General features: G+C 37.5%; 1 protein-coding gene across 1 annotated transcript in view; it reads right to left on the reverse strand.

The window, feature by feature from the left end:
* The window catches only part of PDE7B (phosphodiesterase 7B), a 185336-nt gene extending 170984 nt beyond the window's left edge, over positions 1-14352 (reverse strand). The window contains exon 1 of the mRNA XM_027850736.1: positions 13941-14352. Within this exon, the coding sequence (XP_027706537.1) occupies positions 13941-14178 (238 nt within the window). The 5' untranslated portion in view covers positions 14179-14352. The remainder of the gene's footprint in view (positions 1-13940) is intronic.
* Between the last annotated feature and the right edge of the window lie 5628 nt (positions 14353-19980).

Raw genomic sequence — 19980 nt, forward strand, 5'->3', positions numbered from 1 at the left:
CTATCATCTATCCAGCTACCATTTATCTACTTATCTACCTATCTATGAGCATAACTCCAATCATGCCATTCCTTTCTCAAAAACCATCCATAGCTCCTCATTTTCTTTAGAAAAAAGGTAAATGATGTCTTCAGAATGCCCAGCAGTCAAAGCCTTTCCCAATATGACCTTCTTTTCAAGTCTTTTCTCTCACTCTTCTCCTACATATAAAAACCAGTCAGATTAGATCACTTATCATTCCTTGAACACACCCCTTGCTTTCTTGCCTCTTTACTTTAGCTTAAATTGTTCCTCCTGCCTAAAATAAAACAAACAAACAAAAGCTATAGCTGACATTTAGATAGCATTTTAAGGTTTGTGAATCACTTTACCTACATTATCTCATTTGGTTCTCACAACAACCCTGTTGAAGAACTACAGACCTTATTTTCATTTCACAGATACAGTAACTGATACTGAGAGGAACGGTGATTTGCCTATGGTCACATAACTTTAAGTGTCAGAGGTAGGTTTTGAATGTAGGTCTTTCCTGAGTCCAAAGCCAATACTTTTTCTATTATACCATGTTGCTTTTCATCGAAGGACATTTTTGCTTCATCTTTAATCGCTGAAATTCTATTTACAATCTAGGAATCAGCTCACATGAAACTTCAGGAAGTCTTTCCAATTTCCCTCAGAGGGATGTGATTTCTCTCTCTCTTCTGAGCTCAGTGCTTTCTCTCTCTCTCTCTCACGCAGCATTTATCACATTCCCATTATGTACTATAGTTCTTTATGTACCTGTCTTCTCCCTTCTACTCAATGATAAGTTCCACAAAAGTGGGGACTGCTTACTAATCTTTCCATCACCTTAATAACCTAGTTACATAGTAGGCACTAGAAAAATAGTTGCTAAATTGAATTGAGTTGGAATCTTTCCTTGTAAATAAATTTAAAAAAAAGCATGATACTTTGAAGTGAAGGAAGGTTTATAAAATGACTGCTTTTATCAAATCTTCAAAATAAACCAAGAATAGAAGAAATGTGATTCAGTAGAAAGGGCGTAGGTTCTGCAGTCAGAAGACTTGGGTTCAAATCCTGCCTCTGATATGACTTGTGTGATCTTGGACAATTCAATCAGTTTTCTAAGGTCTAAAATGAGATGATTGAATTAGATAGCCTCCTGGAGTAGATTTATGATCCTATGACCATAATATGAAAAATGATTATTTGCAATGAAACCAAATAAATGGCAAATTAGGCAAAATTCCATAGGAACAATAATATTGCTCACAATGTGGTTTATTTAGAGTAGCAGGTCAGTTTTAGTTGGGATTTACAACCTAGAGATTACTGATTGTTTTTTAAAAGTTTGTTGTTGTTCAGTTGTTTCTGACTCTCTGTGACCCATTCAGGGTTTTCTTTTCGAAGACACTGGAGTGGTTTGCCATTTCCTTCTCCACCTCATTTTATAGATGAGGAAACTGAATCGAATAGGGTTAGATCACTTATCCAGGATCACACAGCTAGTAAGTGTCTGAGGAGAGATTTGAACTCAGGAAGATGAGTCTTCCTGACTCCAGGCCTGGCATTCTATCCACTGCACCACCCATCCAGCCTTTCAAAAAGTTGGAGAAAATTAAACTTTGAGTACAAGATACCTAAGATTAGCAGCTCCCAATCCTTATGGGAATGTTTGTTTAAACATTCTAAAATGTTTCCAATTATTTTAAGAAGTTTTGTAAAATTTTCAAAAATAAATACCCCTCCCAAAATAATTAATTTTGTATGGGAATCTTTGAACATATTATCAAATACTTTTAAATAAAGAGCAAAGGTGTATTACACAATTGAACAAAGAAGAGGGTGTCACAGGCCAAGTAGGTGGGGAATTATTTTTAGAATTAAAATCTGGTGAATTCATAATCTCCAAATTCATGACACTAATCAAAGTGACAAGGAAATGTCCTACCAGATAAGGTTGGAAAATGTGTGGTGAAAAGACCTTTGGATTTGGAGCCAGAAGACCTGTATAGCAATAATAGCAGATAGGGGCTCTGCTGTTTGCTAAATATATGTCACCTTGTTCAAGTCATTTACTTCCTTTGATAATGGACTTCTGTAAATGAAGGAGTTGGCCTAGATGGTTTCCAAGATTCCTTTCAGCTCTAAATGTTTGATGTAAGACTAGATTGAAAAGTACGAAGAATATACCTGAATTCACATTGGGTCTGACACATGTTGGTATGGAAATCATAGTTTCAAAAGGGAGGTTAGTTTTTAAAAAGGGGTAGGGGCAGGAAGGTAGACAGTGATGGGGGAGGAGAGAGATTTCAATCATCACAGAAGACCGCAGCATAGATTTTTGGGGAGGCTGGGAACAGTTGCAACATTTAGCTTCTATAATTTTCTCATCCCCATTCTCTTGAGGGGTCTGAGTGTGGAAGAGGAAAAAAGAAAACCTTTCAGAAATTTCCAGTGAGAACATTTACACTTCACCAATAAGCAAAATGCATTAGACCCCAAATACTCCTTAAGAATACAATGTATTGTGTGATTAGAACTATAGTTCAAGATTAGCAGATTCCTAGAACATAAAAATTTCAGCATTCATAATGAAACATGCCAGACTGCATGCGCCTCACCTCTTGCTGAATATCCTGTTTCATTTACTACAATCACTGCTGAACTTTTTAAGAAAACACTTCAGGGATGGCTACCGAAAATTGGTGAGAGTTTTCAGGGAAGAGAGAACAGAAGCAGAATGGCTGGGTGCAGAATACATACATACATACATTATATGTATACATACATACATACATACATATACACACACACACACACACACACACACACACACACACACACATATATATATATATATATATGTGGGGTGTGTGTGTGTGGCCAAAGTAATTGTTTCAATTTCCATGTTGTTTGTGTTTCTGATTATACTTTCTATGACTTTCATTTGATTTCTTCACTGTGATCTCATCTCACTCTTCTCCCCTTACTGATATATTTATAGACCCTTCTCTTCTCCTCTCTTTCTATACCATTCCCTGAAGCAGTTTTGCTTTGCCCTTTGGATCAGTTTCAGCTAAAACCTCCTAAGTTGATATGGTTCCATCTGTCAAATCCTTCAGAAGTGGAATTTAGGCTCTTATTAAAGTATGGCATTTGAGCAAGAGCTGAACAAAAGAGAGAACGGGAGAAAAAGGAGGTACCTGTATCTACGGATTCTGGAATGTGGACAATCCATTTAGAAGAGGTATGTGATGATGTGTGTTCTGCATCCTTCCTGAATGCATCCACTACCAAGTGCATTATGCCTCCATGCAATTTTCATCTTAGTGCTCTTTCCCCTTTAAACCAGGAATGCTATTCCATAAGGCTCTTCCTTTGCAGAATGGTGCATGTTTTACTTTTTCTTCCCCCCTCTTTCTAATTCTTTAGCTAAATATTTAAATTCAGCCCACTTTCTACTGTTACCTTTATGATTTCATACTCCTTCCTGGCTGCCCAGCTTTTCATTTATCTTCTATCAAGTTTATTAAAACTCCACATCAAAAATAGCTGCTCTTGCCTCTTGATCTTTTCTTAATTTCTCTTCCCCTATCCCTCTTTCCCCTTTTGAGGTCTGTCTCTTAGACCATCTGCACAAGTTGACATCTCTGGTTCTCACTTTCAAGGCACTATCTGACTTGACTTCATCTTTGTCTACTGCCTTTTCAATTGCAGGCTGGTCAGACTTTTTCAAATTCATTTCTTTACTAATCACATCACCGGGACTCACTTGCTATTCCTGGTAATCAGTGCATGTCTGAAATCTAACCTAAATTATAAATTGCTTGGGGGCAAGGGTCTTATCTGTAATCTATAGAGCACAAAGAATACTGTGCAGGGGGAGATAATTTTGAAAGAAGAGGCTGTGTCAGTGATGTGGGTTGAAATACAAGAAGGAGTTTGAAGAAAAATGGGAAGTTTCAAGGTACCAGATGTAACTGATAGCTTCTTAGGGATCTCAAAGAAAGAAGTGGTCAACACCAAAAGGAAATTTATAAAAAGCAAGAAAGGGCTAAATGGTTATTTTAAAATAACAGCTAAAAGGGGAACAAGATTTGCATCGCAAAATATATGGATTTTAGTTTTTTTATTTAGAAAAACATTTTTGAATTATGCTTATTACTTTTGATATTGTCATATATATTCATTTGTTAAATGTTGTGTTAAATGTTTTTCACTTAAAATTGTGAGAGAAAATTCAGAGGGGGTGGAAAGCAGTCCATATTTTCAGCAGCATGGATGAAATATAAGATTAAATCTAAGTTTTCCATCTTCTACACAATGAAGCATCTGATGTTTTTCTTTAAGGAGGTCAGTTAGAAGCAAAAGTCAATGTATTGTTAATGCAGAAAACTGTCTCCAGATAAATAGCAGAAGGAAGAAGTGGGAACAACATCCTCCATTCACTTCAACCCCCTAAAAGCTCATTTGTAGAACCAAGCAAACATACATATTTCTGCACTATATTTTGAAATCACATTAAGGCATTTCCAGACTGGCATCTGGAATAGGAGCTGCTTTTGAATATTTAGCCTTTGCAAAACATCAGAAGATGAAAAAAATGGTTGAATGATTATCCAGGAATTTGCTGTCTTCCCCCCACCCCAGCCCTCCTCTGACCCCGAGAAATAGATACAGATACAACTAGTACGCATTAATTCTAAAATTACCTAATTATGAATTGTAACTTCTTGATACTTTTCAAGTATTATTCAGTTTTGATAGGATTCTTTTCATTTACTAATCTGTTTTCACAAAGTTGTGTTGTTGTTTGCTGTTAAAGACTAATTCTTATCTATTACCTGTAACATTTAACAATTTTTTCAATTGAAAGAAAGAATTAAAATTTGTTTCTTGAATAACAATTGACTACAAAATCTGCTTATTAATATGTTTGATGCCAAACTAGTCATTGTTTTATTTATTTTTGATTGATTTGGTCCATTTTATCTTCAGCCACATTTACTGCAAGAAAACTTTTATATGTTAGCAATTATTGCTGAAGAATGAACAGAAGAAACTGTCAATTAAGAATTTTCATGAATTAAGATTCTATTTACACATCTACTGTTAAGCCAATTTATTCTTTGCTTTAAATTGGAAGAGTTGCCTTTAGTAAAAGCATTAATGCTCATAAGAAAATGAAAATGCATTTGAGTGTCAGCAAGCATCTTCGAACATTACATTTTGCATTTCATAGCAGTCATTCAGAATCCACTAACATTTCCTGACACCTAGAATAAGGCATAAACATTATTTTAAATGAACAAATTCTTATTCTTCATAGTAGAGGTTTATACTGATTTTATGGATTGTCTAATTGTTCTTCCATGATAAGGTCATGATGTATTTGGTGTCTCCCCGCAATATGTAACCTCTTGGTAATTGAGGTTATCTGGTATAGTTCTAACTGTCCTATTTGAGACATAAAATCATAGGATCATAGAGTTAAAGCCATAAGAGACCTTAGAGGTCATAATAAACCTGAATCAGAGTATACTACTTAAAGGACTCTTTTTTCTAATACTTCTTATATTCTCCATCCTTGTCTTTCTCAAGGTCTGATTTTCAGAGCTAGGTAAAAACTACATTGCTCATAGTTGCATCCTCTTTGAAAGGAATAAGGAATTGTAATATCCAAGGGGGAAGATTAATGGGGTCTTTTCTTTCATGTTTTATGTCTTATGCTCCCAAGAGCTACTGAAATGGGAATATTATATAGAAGCTTAATAAATAAGTGAAATACATTAGACAATTTAGATCACAGTCACCCAAAATGAAAGATGATCAACATGACTGCAGCATTTGAAGTCATTGGTTTGAATTCTGAAAAACAGATTGCTCATGTAATCAGGAATGAGCCCTGATAAGTATTGGCTAGCCTTAGATTTGCTGCTGATTGGAATCAGAGTCAAAATAGTATTTTTGAAACGCCCATGTGTTCAAGTGACAATGCTTGATACTCAACAATATTTAAACTAACGAAGATGTAACCTTTGCTCATTAGGAGCTAAAGTCATGTACTATCCAGATGAAAAAAAAATAGAGGAACCTAGAACATAAGGTCCAACATAAAGGAGACTGAGCTATAATAACCTCAACAAGTCAAGGATTATACAAGCTTTTTATTTTGTTTTGTTGGGTATAGGTGGATGGGAGAAGATGATGGTGGCAATGGTGAATTTCGGTTCAGACTCAACAAACATTGATTAAGCACTTACAAAGTACAAAGCACCATGAGTAGTAATGGGGACATAAAGATACAAATGAAAAAGTTCTTGACTTCAGGGAGCTTACAGCTGGGAGGATACAGCATGCACAGAGAAAAGTAAATACAAGGTAACCTCAGGAGAGAGAGAACACTTTGGGGGAATAGAAGAGAAAGTCATGATTAAGGCTGAAGTAGATGTTAACAAGGGAAGGTAAGGTTCAAATGGAGATAATATTCTGAAAGCACAAAATCAGTATAGGAAAGAAGAAGGAAGTAGAGAGACTGAAAGAAAAGGTACAGGGGAATGATTAGGCATAGAGATTCTATCATCAGTTATATTCCTCTTGCTGTCATATAACAAAGTGTATCACATGCCTGCCTCATCATTGCCTCTACCTAGCAGGTCACCCTCCATTTACTTTGTAAGTAATAAAATAATCCTGGCATAGGGACTAGGTCTGCGATTTCATGGGCTAAGGAACTCCCAGGTGAGGACACTCCCTCTCCCAAAGTAGGTGGGCACCTTCTCTGCAGTCTAGTCTTAGAGAGTTGCCTAGGACATTGAGTAGTGAAGGAAGTTGAGCTGGATCACATAGTTATAGCCAGTATGTATCTGAGGTAGGACTTGAACGTAGTACTTGTTGTTGAGAATAATTCTATCACACCAGGCTGCCTCAAAAATCAAGCAAGTTATAGTTAAGACTTAAGAAGTAAAATAAAGTTAAAAACATAAATATTTCACCAGAAGCCAGCGCTTTAAGTAATGCTTAGTTACAGACCCTTGCTGAGTTAAGAACATTTGACTTGTGAATGTCCCATATGTAAGAAGTCATTTCCTCCTCCAACCCACTGAGGACACAATTCAAAATTCTCTCCCACAATCCCCACCATGAAGTTGTTTTAAACTCATGGCTCCATCTGGTGGCCATGATGTGGGGAACTGACTGACAATGTCTTCTCCATTATCTTTTTCCCCTTACTAGGGAAAGAGTGAACATGTCATGGCCCCATCTTTTCTTGGTCTTTCACAATTCACATGTCTATTCCACCTTGTGAAATTCTCTCTCTCTCTCTCTCTCTCTCTCTCACACACACACACACACACACACACACACACACACACACACACACACCCTTCCTACTTCCTCTTTTTTCCAACTATTTCCCCATAAGTCTCCATGAGTAGGAAAGTTTCTTTTTTCTTTCAATCCCTTTTTATTTTTCTCTTCTCTACCCTTCATTTTACTTATGAGATCCAACTTACCCTAATCACTGTTGGTACGCCTAACTTTGGGACAAGTGACACACGTAGCAAGGAAAGTGAATTTTGACAAACATTTATTAAACAACAATTACGTGCAAGGTGATGTATTAAGGCCTGGCAACACAAGAACACAAATGAAGCAGATTCTTGCCTTTAGGGAACTTACAGTCTACTTGGGGGGGACAACACTTATACAAATGAGTATAGTACAAGGAAAATAGAGGGAGGAGGGAGTGCTACACCTGAGGGAATAGGAGAAATAGTTTCACTCAGGAGGTAGCATCTAAACTGGGCCTTGAAGAAAGACAGACTCTAGAAAGTGCTCTGGATTTATAGTCCAAGGAGCTGAAGTTTGAATTCTGCCTCAACTACATTTTAGCTATGTGATCTTGAGCAAAGCATTTCCATTCCCTCTACCTCAGATTTTTCTTCTATAAAATGAGGAAGTTGGACTAAATGACCTCCAAAGTCCCTTCTAGCTGTAAATCTTACAATGAAATTTTGAAGTGAAATTAGATATATTAAGAACTTTCAACTTCTATAACCTTTGAAAATACCCTTTAGACCCTTTCTGAAAGTCATAGCGTGACACAGCGAAGCTAGATCAGTATCAGAGGGTCATAGATTAATGGCTAGAAAGGGCCATAGAGGTCATCTAGTTTAACCCTCATTTTAAAATTTAGTAGAGGAAGAAACTGAGGTAACAAGCATTAATTAAGTGCATACTATATACCAGTCACTGTACTAAGTACTGGAGATTCAAGTCCAAACAAAAAGAAAGATAATCCCTGTCCTCAAAGAGTTTACATTCAAATGGGGGAACATAATACATGAAAGGGAGATGGAAGAGAGGGAGGATGATGGTAAGTCCTGAGAGCCAGAAACATAGAAGACTGAAGATCTCCATAATGGAGTCCCTAGAAGGAACTCACCAATGGGAGAAGTGGGCTGAAGTAGAGGGATATTCCAGGGTGTAAACACCCTAGGCACTGAGGGAAGTTCCAGTATGAGAAAGCAGTTGAGGCATGATAGCCAAGCTCAGAAAGGTCCAGAGAGAAAAATTAACTTATTTTCATAAGGTAACACAGGTAATAAGTAGCAGTGATTGGACTTGAATCTAGGTCCCCTAATTCCAGATCTAGTCATTTTTCTGATTATCATGTTTTCCTATTCACTTGCTCTAATTGAAACTCATCCTTAAGCACCAGCATCTACTCTACATAGGAAAACAATTTCTTAGTAAATTTGTTTTTCTATTTCCTGCTATTTTTCCATTGCAAACCTACAGTATTATGGGTAATCCCTCCACTGACATAAACTGCAATTCCAATATGGCTGGGTAGATGGTCTTTGAAAGCTGCTATGGCTAAGAAGTTTATTGCTGTGGGAATGACCTAGGGATAAGCCTTTCTGAACTGTGCTAAAGATAATATACATACAGTCCACCACCAGTCCAAGGTTTTCCTAGCTTAGAAGGACTTGTCAGAGCTGGTGCTTAGCCAGTATGTCCTTTGAGAAATACCATACAGTAAAGAACCAAAGTAGGACTTTTATCCTTTTATCATTTATCCTCTTCCTGCATCAGTTTTCTTATCTGTAAAACAGGGATAATAATAACATCATACCTCCCAGAGTTGTTTTGGGGGTCAGAAGATGTAATATTTGTAAAGTACTTTGCCAACTTTAAAGCACTATAAAAAACTATTATTATTATTATTAATAACTGAACCAACTCTAAAAACTGTGATTTTAGTGTTTATTTAAGACTATGTGTAATACCATAAGGGAAAACAAGAGAAATATAAGGCATTGTATTTGCCTTTGGGTTGTTTATCAACATGGCTGGATAAATGAGACACACAACAAACCATCCACAAACAATAAATACTAGGTAGTGTATAATGAAGTGTTAGGATTTGAGGAATACATTATGAATGATAGAGATGTTCAGGAAAAAAAAAGAATGAATATGTACTAGGGCATTCAAAGAGAGGTCCATGTAGGGACTGGACCACAACTTGAATCCTAAAGAATATGGAGTATTCAGAGCGGTGGGGAAAGACATTCTAGGTAGGAGAGACTAAATTAATGATCTAACAAAGTCAGTGCAACTTTGGAAGGTTTATGGTCAGGAATCTTTTAGGAACTGGGAACATGAAACTATGTATTTTGGTAGTCAGAAACTGAACTAACTTAGGAAGCTTCTTTGCATATCATTAATATTATATGGCACTGACATTTTGGCAGAAATTTTACCGAAGTCTTATAGCTTATGTATATTTTTTTATATAGGATCAAACAGCTATTCTAGAGAGTTTCATTTACCTTATCCCCTCAACTATGTGAAAATGTATGCCTATGGACAATTTTTTGTCTAGTGAGATAGTTCTTTTGAGTACAATAGGAATATTAATACATTCACTTTTGACCTCTGGGGGTTGCTGTATAGTTCAAATGAGATGATGTATAGACAGGTGTTTTGTTACTATCAAGTGCTATATATAATACATACATATATAGTGCTATATATAATATATTATATCATATCATACTGTATATTATATATAGCACTATATTTTTATATATAGCTATCTACACAGTGCTATATAATATAGGTATCAAGTGCTATATATAATATATATTACTATATATAATAGAACCATATATTATATATAGCATTATATTTATATATAGTTCTATATAGTGCTATATATAATATAGCTATCAAGTGCTTTATATAATACCTACATATATAGCTATATATAATATAGCTATCAAGTGCTATATATAATACATATATTGCTATATATAATATAGCCATATATTATGTGTAGTACTACATTTTATATATAACTATATATATGGTGCTATATATAACATGGTTATCAAGTCCTCTATATAATACACATACACACACATAATGCAAAAGAGTTAAATACAAGGGAGTTTGGGAGGTAGGCTCTAGCCAATTTGAAGTGATCAGGAAAAGCAGAAGGTCTTATTTGAGATGCACCTTGCAGAAAAAGAGGGATTTTAGGAAGTGGGGTAAGGAGGGATGACATACCATGCATGGGGGGAAACCAGTGCAAAGGCATAAAGACAAAAGGAACTGAGAAAAGACTTGTTTGCCCAGATTATAGAGTACGGCAAGGGTGTGATGTATAACAAATTTGGGAAGATAGATTGGAAGCATAGTTTTGATGGGCTTTAAAAGGTAAACACAGGAGTTTCTATTTGATTCCAGTGGCAACAGAAGCCACAGGGGTTTTCTGAATAGGGGAGTGACAATGGTTACATCTGCAGTTAAACAGAATGGCTTTAGTGACAGTACTGAAGCTGGAATGAAAATGCCTTATGGCAGGAAGACCAAAGAAGTGACTGGAAATAAGCTGGGTGAGAGTTGATGACGGTGTGAGCTAAGTAGAGAGAAGGGGTCACACAGAAAGATGATATAGATTGATGCAGAAACAAGATTTGGCTACTTGTTGGATATGAGGAGTTGAGATAACTTATGAATCTGGGAAACTGGAAGAATGGTTGTGTCTGGCAAAAATAAGGAAGTTTGGAAGAGGTGTTTTGGGGGAATGAAAATGAGTTCTGTTTTGGATTTACTGAGTTTGAGATAATAATACCTAATGTATACATAGCACTTTTAAGTTTTCAAAACTTTTGACATACATTATCTCATTTAAGCTTCCCAACTTCTGGATACTAGAGGTATGCTATCCCCATTTTACAGATAAGGAAACAGGCTCAGAAAGGTTAACTGGTGGGCAAAGATAAGGGCAAAAGATGAATCAGTAATTAGAGGTTATTTTGTTCAACTCCAACCTTTAACAGGTGAGGAAACTGAAGCCCAGAGAAGGCATGCTTGACTTGTCCAAGATCATACAGACAGCAGAAACACCCTTAATGTGAAATTGTGGCAACAATCTGATGCAGCTTTTTGATTCCATGCAGAGTCTGTGTTCTGTACCGGAAAGAGCTATAGGTTTGGAATTGGAAGACCAGGTTGTAAATCTTCAACTCTGCTGCCTCACTCCTGTGCCTTGTGACCTTGGACAAAGCCTTCAGTTTCTCTTCTGTAAAAGGCAGCAGTGGCCCTAGACGATCTCTAAAGTGTTCCTTCACTCTAAATCCTAGGCTTCCTCTCTAGTGCTTGGTGATTACATGGTAATATTTCTCTTTTACTGCCTACAAATATAAACATCTCGTTCCAGAAAGGTTTCTCATAAAATGTAAAAAGGTAAGGATGAGGAAGAGAAACAGAAACACATTTTATGTGCAAATGCTGTCTCTAAGGATAGATTTGAACTGGTCTCCTCACAGGTAGTTCCCTATGGAAATAACAGAACAGAAAGCACTCACTCCAGAAACCAAGATGACAGTCAGTCAACAAGCATGTATTATGTGCTTACTACATGCCACGCTCTGTGTGCTAAGCATTGACAATTTTTTTAAAAGGCAAAAAAACAAAAACAAAAAACCAACTCATCCCTACCCTCAAAGAGTTTACATTTTAATGTAAATTATATTCTAATTTACATTCAACAGGTAAATAACTAATTACATACAAGATATGTACAGAGTAGGTGGAAGGTAATCTCAGAGCGAAGGAATAAACAACTGGAGGTAAGTAGGGGAATGGAAAGGCCTCCAGGAAAAAGGTAGATTCAATTATTTGATCAACTGGGATAATATTTTTAAAGCATTTAGTGTAGTGCCTAGCATATAGTAGTGCTATTTCCCTTTCTTTTCCCTTTTTCCTCTTCCCTTCCCTTGTCTTCCCTTCCCCCTTGTTTAAGAACATGACATAGAAAATAAAGAAGTGATGACCAAGATGCGTACTGAGAATGAAGCAAGTTTACTCCCACACTCAACCTAGGAAACTTTCCTCTAAGTCACCAAAAATTCCTGGAGTTCCCTTTCCTATCTGCCGGATTTTTTTTTTTAACCAAGAACTTGGGACTTCTTCCTGGATCCGTCCACCTCCCATTTGCCACACAAACCTCAAAATCTCATTGGTTTCCTTCTCTTTTCCAATCACTCATTCATTGTACAAATGAGGAAATGAGACCCGAACGGTTGGTAAAATTTCTTATTTTTCCCCATTATATCATCTGGTAGAGACATATGGTCACAAATTCTCAGAACAAAAAAGGACCTTAGAGCTCTAATGAAATTGAGAGTCAGAGGTCCTTGGTTCAAATTCCAGCTCTGTTACTTACCTGTGTGATCTTAGGCAAATTATTCACCTTTCAGGTCTCACTTTCTCATTTGTACAAAGAATGAGTGATGACTCGTAAAGTCCCTCTGAGCCCTGGATCTGTGAACCTATGACCATTATAATCTCTTACTAAACTAGCAGTCCTCTCTGCTTCCCCCTTGTGTCCATGCCCCTCTGACCATGCCCCTCCCATCGCATCACTATGTCCAAATGCTACTGCACAGGCAGCACACCTTCACATTCTTTATAACAATTCCAATTTCACTTCCTTTCACTTGTATGTCTCAAGAATTCACCTAAGGCAAAGAACCTTTTGGCTGGTTGATGATATAGTCTGGGTTGCTTAAGCGATTTTTTTTCATAGAGCCCAAACCCTAGCAAAGTTGTTATAATTCTCTTTTTCTGAAACATAGTAAAGTTCTAAGTGACTGTCCCAAATAATGAAAGGAAATGTTAACATTGCAACTTGAACAACCTTCTTTCAAATAGTTAATTTCTTTTCAAAGCTCATCTCAAATGTTATCTCTTCCATGAGGACTTTCCTGACTCTCCCAGCTACTTGCACCACCCCACCAAGAAAATGATCTTTTAAAAATCTAAGATTTTTACATATTTAAATATGTATATGTAGTCTAATTTGATAGAATGAAAATTCATTGAGAGTAGTGACTATTTCATTTATGCCTTTTCATCCCAACCACCGAGTACAGTGTCCAGTGCATAGTAGGCATGTAATAAATGCTTGTTGATTGGTTGAAACTAGTTAGCTTTTTTTTTTCTGGCTGCACCTGGGGTATCCAAGTGCTATACTTATTTCCCCAAAGGGGAAGTGAAGGAAAAGAGGATTAGCAACTTGCCCCCAAAGTATGTGGGCTCTGACTAGAATGAAAGCCAATATAAACTACTGTGGTTTTATATAATTATGGGAAAATACATTACTTTTTACATAAAGAACCTCCCAAAACAGTTGAAGAAGAAGGTTCTTTCAGAAACTCACTTAACTTTCCATACTCTAAAATATATTCTGAAATATAATTTCCAATTGACCATAGGTCTCTATGCTACACATTTGGTCTTTCTGCCCATTCCTCACCCCAAGCCCTTTTCCCTCCTAGTCAGATTCTTATATGGAAGGAATTGGGGAGTTGACAGATTTGCCCCTGTCACCTTTGATACCCTACAATTCAAGTTACCTGAGAAGCTGTTGACAGCATCTTCGGCTTCCAGAAGCCCTCTTTGTTTGGTCCCCTGCAGCTCACTTTTGGATTTCCAAACAAGCTTTACCATCCTGATCATCTCTGGCAGCTCCCAGGTCAATGGTCCCTGCTGATAGTCTGGCCGGCTGCCCATGGATGGGGGCAGTAGACCTTCTCGTGGAGTCCACCTTCTGTCCAGTTCTGCCGAGTTAAAACATCGATCTAGCACAGGCATTCTGCCCTGTTCTCCAGAGGTGCTGCCGCCGCCGCTGCAGCAGCTGCTGCTGCTGCTGTTGCAACCAGAGGGGAGCTTCTTCACAGGCACGGGAAGACGAACGCGAGAAAAAGAAAAATCATGTCCAGCAACTGAAAGGGAAGGCTTCTCCAGCCCTGCGGGGCAGGCAGCGGCACTGCCCCTTTAGTCTCTCAACAAACTCTGAGGGGAGATTTACTTCCCAAGACTCCTCGCTGATGAGCGATCTCAGTCACTGTACTTCTCCTTCCTTAGATATAGAATGCGTTCCCCCCCCTCTCTCCCAGGCACTGAGTTCACAACACTTAATTAATCCCAGGCTACAGCTGGAGTGACAGCAGGGGAAAAAAAGCCACCGAGGTTTAGCGCTTGCTTTTCCTCCTTTTCCCTTCTTCATTGATCGAGTCTTTCTTTTCTTTTGGTTCTTCTCAAAGATTGTCCAAACTGCTACAACGCACCAGAGAAATCCGTGAATTGGAATGGGGCTTACTTCTCCTTCATTGTCCTATCCGTAGAGGTCTGTTGTCTGAGGTTCTCAGGTGAACAGCTGCTGATTTAGTAAACTGAAAAAACTTCACCAAACCATGCCCTGCAGCCTGAAGGAGTCCTCAATAAACAGAAGAAAGCTTGAACAGTCCAGCCTAACCAGTTCACAGCTGCCTCTCTCTGGACGGCCTGGCAGGGGGCCATCTCTCTCCTTTCCACTAATGACTGCATTATGATGAAGATATTAAGAAAGCTGTTTGAATTTATCCACAGCAACACAATTAAATACTGCAATTCCTTCTTTCCCCACCCCCTTCTCCGTTTCTTCTCCTTGCTGAACCTTGGTTTTCAGCAAACCTAAAGGGGTTTTTGACCTATTAGTCAAATCCCTTTGTAACCTCAGCTGCCCTTCAGCTGGAAGGGGAATAACATTGATTCACATTCCTAAGCTAACTGTGAAAGAAGTGAATTAGGGAAACATCAAGATCTGCATGCATAAGTCCGATGCTGTTGTGTAATCTGAACAAATAACTCAGACAGTTTTAGTCCAGTTTCGAAGAAAAGTAGCAACAGTTCAAAAATATATATACAAGAGACTGAAAAAGACTATGGGGCATGTCTGGCAGGCAGTGAGAAAAGAAGAAAAGTAGCAGGGGAAAGTCACTTTCCCAGGAGATAGCACTGTGGACTTCAGATCTGGGCCCCAGAACTATTGGGCCTCCACCTGAGACAGGTTCATCCAAGGACGATCAGGATGGGTTTAACAATTTCTCTGTAGTTTAGAGATACAAGCCCAAACCCTGGAAGTCAAAAGCCTATATATATGTGTATATATATATATATATATATATATATGTATATATATATGTGTGTGTGTGTGTGTGTGTGTGTGTATGTATATGTATATATACACATATATATATATATATTTATAAAAGGAACACATCCCTGTAGATGATTTGAAAAGCCCTGAACATAAATGTAAATGAGGCAGTATTGTATTTGGCACTTTTGCCAGCAAGTAAGGTTTATAGGAACATTTTGAACCCAAGTATTCACATGTACATCCCTTATTTTCCTGTAGCATATTACATCTTTCCCCTTGCATCCCTGCATTGCAAAATGCTTTATTTTCCTTGGCATTTTCTTTTGCTGATGTACAATCAGTTGTCCCTGATCTACATTCCTTTTGGGGCTGGTTTATCATACAAAAATCTGTTCTTTCTTCAGGGGTGGAGAAGGAAATTTAGGGGAGAGGAGGAGGAAGACTGTCAGGAGACTTTTATTTTTACTCTCTCTCTTTTTAAAGGAGGCTGCTGAAAGCTTCCTTAATATGTTTTCTTATTATTCTTATTCCTCTCAACCCATGGCTAATAAGTTTGGTTTTTCCACACTGAATTCAGTGACTTATCCCCTTTTTTTTTCCAGATGGAAAAGTACACTGGCAAACAAACTCTATCTTTCCTCATAGATGAAGAAGACCCAAGTGAGTGTGCTGAAATATAAAAGTATAAACATATGAAAAAGGCACCTGGTGCCTTCTCTTTGTGAAGTTTGTGATCAAAATATTAATAAAGCACTTACAATTATCATACCTAAGCATTTGGATAACCTAAATTTGGAATGTTCAATGATCTGCTCATAAGAAAAACATACCTTTCCTCATTTCTTTTTTCCAGGCGTAGGTGAGAGGTATCAAGCACTAGCTTGATGCTTTCATTAATTTTTTTTAACAACCATTGCTACTTTTATTTTATCATTCCCATTAAAACTTGAGACATTAAAGCTTTCTAGAAATTAGATTTTAAAAAAAAATTAGCTGCACATGAACTAATGGAGCTTACTTGCATTTTATCTAGATAGGATCTTAAACTCATTCCACAAACTTCCCTGATGATACCAACCCAAAGGCTTCCTAAGCATCTGATTGTTTTTATTTTTGTTCATTTATTTTGCCATAGTCATGAGTATCAGGATATCCTGACCATTTGAACAAAGGGGTTAAGAACAAAGAAAACAAATATATGATATTATATGTCACACACTCTAATGCACTAATACAACTCTCTGGTTACACATTTATACAAGAATAGCATTTTCTTTTATCAAAGATTATATAATTTCCATTGTAATTTTTTTTATTGTTTTACACATTTCCTCACAACAAACATGGAGAAGTTATCAACTGATAGATCATTGAAGATGAATCCTTACTAACAGGGTTAAATGTGATGGCTTAGAAAAGAATGAATATTGATTTCAATTGTTACCCCTGAGGAGGAATCAAGCCTGTTAGAAGTTTTGAAAAATGAAAATGCTCATTTTTAAGAATTCCCTTCTTATTTTGTGAGGATCAGGGAAAGGACTCTATATCGTCTTCATCCTGGACTAGAGGTTCAAAAATACCACAAGAAAGGTCATTCTCGTGGTATTTCTGGCTCATCTAGAAACAGGAAGCACAGGAAATCTTGCGAGAAAGTCTGGCTCAAGAGATTTTTTGGCTCAACTTTTCAGACCCAAGAGATTGGGATGGTTCAAATAAGCTTCAGATAAACAGACAGCGTTTCAGCACTTGTCTGAGTCTAATCTTTCAATTTCAGTCATTTTTCTCCTAACTAGTTTCAATGAAATTGTGTGGCTACCATCTTCCAAGTTGTGCTGACCAGTGTCTTAAACAACAACAACAGCACACACAAAATGACCTCCTCTTCATTTGTTCATCCATCGCTAGAAAAGTCTGGATCTGGAAACTTGGACCACAAAGACCTTGGAGAAATAAATTAGAGGAGATGAGCTATATGGAAAAGTAATCCCATTATAAAGGAGTCTTCTAATCCATGTGGCTTATTTAATGTCTCTTTCATATTTTGAGTTCTGAAATTAAGATTCCATAAAATAATAAGATTTCAGATGGATTATATGCAGAATCTCAAAATAGACTCTTTTCTTTCCAGATACCATAAGTAAATTTGAGCATTGCTTCTGGCAAAAAGTTGTTCCTCTTTCTCTATGTAAAAGAAAATAAAACTAAGTCCAATGGCATTAGCCCACTGCACACTCAGTTCTAACAAGGCTTCTTTCCTTTGGTAATTATGAAGAACTAAATCAGTAACCCCCACATAGCAGGGTTCAAGGAAGAAGAAAAAGTCCAGGAAATGACAGGCTTAAAAACCTGCTTTCTTGGCAGAATCTCTAAGATTTATTTTGTTTTCATTTTTTTCATGTAAGATGCAAGGAGAGATGGTGTCTGCTATGCTCACTGGTATGTCATTAGCTCAACACCTTGAAAAATAGGGTCTCAATAAATATTATTTAATGATGGCAATGATAAGTACATTGATGTGATGTACGTTCAACAATATCATGTTTTTCTGGGAACATCAAACCTGTATTTGTTTCTTTGTGTTATCTATCTTTAGATTAAGTAGAGTACATATCAATTTAGGTTTATCTAGAAATTTTCACAGACCCAAATACCACGCATAACTTCTTCTAGCAACTCAAATATTCATATTAAATAATAGCTCATTTTTATAAAGCACTTTAAGATTTGCAGAGTATTTCTATCACAAGAAGCCTGCTAATTTTACAGGTGAGTGAACTCAGTGAGTTTGAATGATCAGCTCATGGTGTGTGGCTAATGTCAGGGCCAGGATCTGAACCCAATTCTCTTGCTTCCAATTTCTTTGTGTTCTCTGCTGCCTTAGGTGACCTTTCACAGTGGACTGGTCTGAGGGACAAATAGTGAAGGCACCCAGCATGGCCAGGTTTTCTTTTCATAGTTGCAGCTCTTATCAACTCAGATCAGTAATGGGAAAAAAAAAAGTGAGTCTGTCTGACTCTGTACTCTAAACCAAAGAAACTCCAACAACATCCTTCTGGAGAAATATAAATGTAATCACTCTGGCCTTAACTAATCTCAAAGGAGCAATGCCAGCAAGCAAGCCAAATCACTCTGTCTCACAGACTAGAAAAGATTGCATATTTCCACAGCCACATGAAAACTGGGTGGGGGTTGGGAGTGGGGAAGAGGGGCAGGGGGGCCTGGAAGAAGAGAGGTGAAAGACAAGGTGACAGAGTCATCATTCCAGTTTCACAACAGGTGTCTCTTAAATATTCCCTCTTTTCTTATTCATTGTGAAGCTATGCGTGAATGGCAGTAGCAGCAGGAATGCCAGTGATTGGTTTGGTGCCAGACAGTGGAGGAAGCACCTTACGAATCTCTTTCCAGTCTCCTGGAGCTTGCCTGGCCTGCATTAACCCAGTGCTCTGGTTTTCCCTGCATGAAAGTCTCTTTCCTTTCCCTGCCTTCAACCTCAATATCCCGCCTACCCCCACCCCCAATCCCAATCTACCCCATTACTTCTCTTTCTTTCTTTTAAGAAAGAAGCCAAGGTTTTTAGTTGGCATCAGACCCTTCTCCTGGCTCTTAGCTTCCCTAACTAGTGCCAAATCTGCTGTCTCCAACGGCTCTCCCACAGCAAATCAGTCCAGTAACACAAAGACTTGGGTGGGGGAAATGACAGAAAAACTTAATTTGCTCTCCTTTGCTCCACTCTTTTCTATTATTTTTTCCCCCTATATATGTGGCCTCCCTTTCCATTTCTACCCCTAACTAGCCATTGGCTAGTTGGTCTGTGATGCTGGCATTACCCTTCCCTGATTGAGGTTTTTACAGGTGGTTTCTGAGTTTTCTTCTGATTGTAAAACACCACACATGGAAATACAACAAATTTCCCTTTGCTCCTTTTTTCCTTATTTAGCTCTGGCACCTGTCACTGCAATAAAAAAGCAAAACAGCTTCCTCCTCCTCTCTTTACCCAGCATCCATATCTTCTTGGGCATGTGTGCCTCTAATGAGGCTCACAAACCTATCTATTCCTAATGTTATGCTATTCTTTTTCCAGGTTCTGAAGGCGGAATGTTAAACAAAGTGTTTCTTTCTTTCTTTCTTTTTTGTATTACAAATTTACTTTATTTTCAATTCATGGAAAAAAAAAACCCAAGCATTTCCATAACACAGTGCAATAAAAAAGATGATTGCACATGAAACTGCAAATCTACTATGTACAACTTGCTATTTCCTCCAAATATACAATAAAATGTTTCAAGCAAGTCTTACTTTATCATTCCATCTTTCCCATGAGAGTGCAGAAGTAGTGTATATGTGAAGGAGGGAGACTTCTTGGGAGAGGAGATGTGGATGAGTGGATAAGCAAATTTTTGAAAAGTAAGGGATAGTGGGTAGAGTAGAATAGGAGGAAAGACTATATAACCAGACAAATGTGAAGTCAGTGA

Source organism: Vombatus ursinus, unplaced genomic scaffold, assembly GCF_900497805.2.
Source record: "Vombatus ursinus unplaced genomic scaffold, bare-nosed wombat genome assembly UNPS02009132.1, whole genome shotgun sequence".
In the NCBI taxonomy this organism is placed as follows: Eukaryota; Metazoa; Chordata; class Mammalia; order Diprotodontia; family Vombatidae; genus Vombatus; species Vombatus ursinus.